The sequence below is a fragment of the Mustela erminea genome, chromosome 18 (assembly GCF_009829155.1).
Source record: "Mustela erminea isolate mMusErm1 chromosome 18, mMusErm1.Pri, whole genome shotgun sequence".
In the NCBI taxonomy this organism is placed as follows: domain Eukaryota; kingdom Metazoa; phylum Chordata; class Mammalia; order Carnivora; family Mustelidae; genus Mustela; species Mustela erminea.
Window position 1 is genome coordinate 14,515,762 of NC_045631.1, and position 5,566 is coordinate 14,521,327.

Consider the following 5,566-nt stretch of genomic DNA (forward strand, 5'->3'; position numbering starts at 1 on the left):
AATAATCTCTAAATAGGTCAGAAGTGGGATTGACACAAAGAAGTGGCAGATTTTTCCACTCCAGTTCAAGGGATTTCTCACTGTCCTCATAAGGGACCTCTTTTCAATGGAAAGATAAAGGGTTGCCTTGAGAAGGCAATGAAAATCCCTCCATTTTATGTAAATTTACTTTTTCATGAGGTAAAATAACAAAACATTTATATTCTTATTAGAGATTATAGTATTTTGCTGAAGGCAAATTATTTATTTGGGGTTTACTAGTGCTCAACTGAATTGTGCCTCAATTCATAAGCTGAAGTCTTAAGGCCCAGAGTGACTTACTGGACATGGAGTGAGGGCCAGTGACAATGTATTAAAGCTTAAATAAAACCATAAGAGTGGGGATCCTAGTTCAGTGGGGATGGTGTCCTTTTAAGAAGAGGAGAGATACCTATGCTTGTAAGCATTCGGAGAGAAGGTGGCCATGTGCAAAGCAGCAAGTGAGCTCTCACTAGAAACTGAATGCTGCTGGCACCTTGATCTTGAACTTGCACTCATCAGAACTGTGAGAAAATAAATTCCTCTTGTATAAGCTGCTCAGTCTATGGTATTTTGTTATGGCAACCTGAGCAGACGAGAACAACTAACTAGTAAAACAATGCACCTCTTTCTGTGTTTTCAATTTCATCTGTGGTTGCCTTGATTCTTTTGATCTCTGACAAAGGTGATGAATATTCATTTTGAGTCAACAGTTTCATTATAATCATATATATATATTTTTTTTACTTAACAAGAGTGTATTTACTATTAAATTCATAGTGTATGAAAGCACCCATAGTTTTATATTTCAGGAATTTATTTTCACATATTTAGTGAGTATTTGGGAAATAAGGATTTGGCATTTTCTGTTTTTTATACTTAAAACTCATATTTCTATAATTTTTCCAATGTGGAATTTGAGATGATGATGGATAAAGCTTACCTGATACAAAGTTCAGCTCCTTCTTTATGCTTAAAGATAGATGTTTAAGAGTGAGTGTCTGGGCTTCAGTATTTCAGACTTAGAAGTAGAAGGAGCTTGTTGAATGTCAACAGCAAGATTTCTATTATACAAATGAAAGCACTGATTGACTAAAGGGAATTTAAATGATTTACCCTCAATGGTAAATTTTGTCAGTAGTGAGAAAGAGAAAAATGTGTGGACATAGTGGCAGTAAAATCTGAAACACAAACCACAACTTAAAAGTATATCCTGAATCATAAAATAGAAAGTGACAGAGAAATCATGTTTATCACCCATTATCTAAACTCATTCTTTTAACACCAGTTTACTTAGACCTGCAGTGTTTAGATCAGACTACACACAAGCTGATCAACAGTGATTCTACATGGCCTCATAAATCCTAAAGACAGAGACCTCCAACGGTTCCAGCAACCTTTGCATGACACCATCTGACCAATGCTTCCCAAGGTCATCCCTTGACTCCTGTACCCAAAACTCCAGAAGTTCTCTTTCTCTGACTTCATTCTCTTTCTTTTGCAGTACTCTACAAATCCCCATGGTGTGTGGACTCTTTTGCTGCATCAAGTAATAACTTTTGACAACAGGTGTGTACCTGGTGGTCTTTGGTCGATGGGAATTAAAGTTAGTCAAGCCAATAGTAAGAAATCATAGAATTCTTTGGACTCTATTTCAGAAAGACTCCCACTTCCCCCCTTTCATTTTATCCTGGCAAAAGTCCACTCCATTTTTCAAATTAGATTTCTGGTTCAAAGAAATCCTATCTTTCCACTTAGGCCTTTATTTATTTCCATTTTTGAAGATTACAAAGGGAAAACATCTGAAAGAATATTCGTTTTTGAATTCAGCAACAATGGCAAAAATTGTATAGAATCAAAATACTCTAGAAAAACTATCTTAAATTCTTTATTTATTTATTTATTTATTTATTTTTATTTCCAGCATAACAGTATTCATTATTTTTGCACCACACCCCGTGCTCCATGCAATCCGTGCCCTCTATAATACCCACCACCTGGTACCCCAACCTCCCACCCCCCGTCCCTTCAAAATAAAATTCTTGATTAAAAATAATATGCATTGTTTGGTATAGGCACATTTATTTAATGCAGTAGATTCATATCTGATATAACTATGTATCATAATATAATAAACAAAATTATACATTGAAAATATTGATAATATTCATGTTAAGGTTTGATAGGGGAATTTAAATTATTATTATTAATTCTTTTTCTATCTGTTTTTCATAAGCTTCCAAAGATGTATCCTTATTAACTAACATTCACAAATGATATAACTACATTGTAACACTTACAATCCAGAGCCTACTGGTATATTTCAATATATGTGTTTCATTTAGATGATATACACTAGTTTTATTGAAAGGCCATGCTAAGAGAAAAGGTGGAAGACCTGTAAAGCTACAATGCTGGGTAAGTCCAGTCACTACTAGCAAGTAATCAACTAACTCGCTTTTAAGAACTCCAAATATGTATTTTCAAATTATCTTGAAATCACATAAAATTAGAAATGATTAAAACAAAAGTACATAATAAAAATTAGAATTGCTTAAAACAAAGTGCATATTAATTACATATGTGGAAACATCAGATTTTTCTAAAGGTAAATATCAGAAGAGAACTTTAGCATACTTTAGAAAACTTTAGTATAATATTTAATGAAAATATTAAGATAAATAGTAGAATACCATCTGATGCTTAATTCTGAAAACAGTTTTTGAATTTCCCTATTTCAGATATTTGCAGTATTATCTTGGGCAAGTCACTTGAACTCTCTGAGATGGTGTTTTATCAGATTAAGAGATGCTCTGTCTGCCTATCAGGTTTATTGTGGGGTTCAACAGGAATGATATAGACATAGAAGGCTTTATAAGCTATATAAAGAACTTACAGAGATACTCAGGGAAAATGAGAGGTTCTAAAATCACAGAGCAAAAGAAGTGATACATTTTTAAGAGTGAAAATATCCCATGATAGAATTGTCTTTTTCATGAAAATATTTTTTTTGGTCATATGTTCACTATAATGTCAGTTTACATATTGCTTAGCAAAATGTAATGAAAAACACATTTCTACCACAGGGAAGCTTAATGACCTTAATATAATCACTTAGCTTCTCTGAGCCTTAGTTTTCTCATTTGCAAGTTTGAGATAAAGAAGAAAAGAACAGAAAATTGTATTCAGATGAGGTTACTGGTCATAGTGACTGAAATGGCAAAACAGTGCCTGATCCCTTCTACTTTATCTTCAACTGGCTGGTTTATCAGTATTTCCCTCTTGGGTTTCTGGGCCTTCCCTCTTCTCCCTATAAATCACCCCCCTCACCCCGCACTATCCACATTAAGGCTAGAACACAAAACAAAACAAAACAAAAATCAAGTTACTTCTCAGGACTCTAGGCAAATTCTCATCATTCTTTCAAAAGAAGTCAGCCTGGGCAAACTTCTTTTCCCATATAAGAGGTTCTGTTCTACCTAATAAAGAAACAGCAGCAGCTTTTCCTTGCTATGTAAGCAAATTAAAGGTCAAAAACAGAGGACAGAAAGAGATGGCTTAACTTTGAAAAAATATAATCTTCTCTAAATTTTTAATACATGCCTTCTCACCAATTGTTTTTGTTTGCTACTGGTCAGATTACAAGATGCTACAACTATACACGTGCAAGGCAGCGGGCGGGCGAGGGAGTAGCGTTTTCAGCAGCATCTGTCACAGCAGTGTTTGCCTGAAGCTCCAAGACCCACGGAGGGACATATCTCCCCACCGGCGGATGTGGGCTCTCGCCTTGAGCTCGGAGCTAGCTTCCACAAGGCTGGGGGCTTGCAGCGCGCGGCTTCTCTACCAACGCACAGCCACCGCGGCTTTAGCGGCCTTGATGCCCATGGGGCTGGAGGTGTGGGAGTGTGGGAGCTGCTCTCCACCAGTGGGTCCCGGCGTGGATCTCAGACCCAGCTGCTGCGGCACTGCCCAGAGCTGCGACCCAGATTCCCTGCTTCCCTCCGGGCTACTCTGAGCAATGGTGCTCCTGAGCTCCAAACTCAGGCTGCCAGGGCAAGTGTCTTCATGAACCCAGCGGATGTCCAGGAAGCAGTACAATGGTCTTGAAGACAGTTGTTGCATCAAATACTTCATACTTGGCTTCAATGTCATATTTTGGTTCTTGGGAATTGCATTTCTTGGAATTGGACTGTCGGCATGGAATGAAAAAGGAGTTCTGTCTAATATCTCTTCCACCACCAATCTCCGGGGCTTTGACCCAGTCTGGCTCTTCCTCGTGGTGGGAGGAGTGATGTTCATTTTGGGATTCGCAGGGTGCACTGGAGCCATACGGGAAAACACTTTCCTTTTGAAGTTCTGGCAGTGCTGTGGGGCTTTTGGAGCTGATGACTGGAACCTAAATATTTGCTTTAATTGCACAGATTCCTACGCAAGTCCAGAGCGATGCCACATGCCATTATCTGGCTGCACCAAAGACCCTGTGGAAGATGTCATCAACACTCAGTGTGGCTGTGATGCCAGGCAAAAACCAGAAGTTGACTGGCAGATTGTAATCTACATGAAAGGCTGTGTGCTCCAGTCTGAGAAGTGGTTGCAGGACAATTTAACCATGGTGGCTGGTATTTTCATAGGCATTGCATTGCTACAGATTTCTGGGATCTGCCTGGCTCAAAATTTGGTTAGCGATTTTGAAGCTGTCTAGGGTCAGCTGGTAGAGCCCTGCCTCACTGCTGTATGACACTGGACAGACCCAGCCTTCCTGACCCTCCAGCGTGCCCTGCCACATCCACGTCGCAATCCCACGAGACGGAACTGCTGAGAACTTGGTTTGGGGTGGGTACAACTGGGAAATGCTGCTCACTGACCGAATTAAAAAGATAACCAGTATAAAAGTCATTGCACCATGCATCTCTGCTGTATTCATGAATTTATGGGTGGTTGGATACTTACCAAAAAAGAAAAAAAGGGAGGGTAAGGGACCCAGCTGTACTTGAATTTGTGGAACACACAGTCTTGTTCTCTCCTTCAGTGATTGGAAAGGTGGGACAGGCAGTTTTTGCTCTTCGTCAGACCTTGAAGGGACTTTCTGGTCCGTGGCCTAAAGAAGTGCATCTATTCTAAAACTCAACCCATAACCTGGGAGGGCTGTGGGGTTTTTTGTTTTGGTTTGGTTTTTTGTTTTGGGTTTTTTTGTTTGTTTGTTTTGTTTTTTGGCATCCCCTCAATGTACATTTCAGGGACCTGTTAAAACTATCACCCCAAAAAGAAAACAGCTTGTCTTTGGTTCAGATGTTGTGATCACATTCAACAAGTCATGTGGGTGGGCACGCCTGGTCCCTCCTGGAGTGTCTCTTTTAAGGGGACTTGTGTGTTTCATGTGTATGGAGTAAAGGCTTTGGAACACTTAATGATGCTAAATTTTAACAGGACAGATAGTTGTTGTCAGTAGGTCTGAGCTGTATTTTCCATGAAATTCAAGGAGAAAATGAGGCTAATGGAGAGGCATTAACTAATACCCCTCACTCCAGCCCACCAAACTAGTTGTTGG

General features: G+C 39.1%; 1 protein-coding gene across 1 annotated transcript; it reads left to right on the forward strand.

Moving 5' to 3' along the window:
• The first annotated feature begins 4,096 nt into the window (after positions 1-4,096).
• Positions 4,097-4,720, forward strand: LOC116577725 (tetraspanin-5-like). Its single transcript, XM_032321351.1, has one exon. The coding sequence runs from the start codon at positions 4,097-4,099 to the stop codon at positions 4,718-4,720; it is 624 nt and encodes a 207-aa protein (XP_032177242.1).
• The last annotated feature ends 846 nt before the right edge of the window (positions 4,721-5,566 follow it).

Excerpts from the sequence above, each read along its gene's own strand:
- LOC116577725 (XM_032321351.1), top strand. The coding sequence starts at position 4,097 with ATGTCCAGGAAGCAGTACAATGGTCTTGAAGACAGTTGTTGCATCAAA.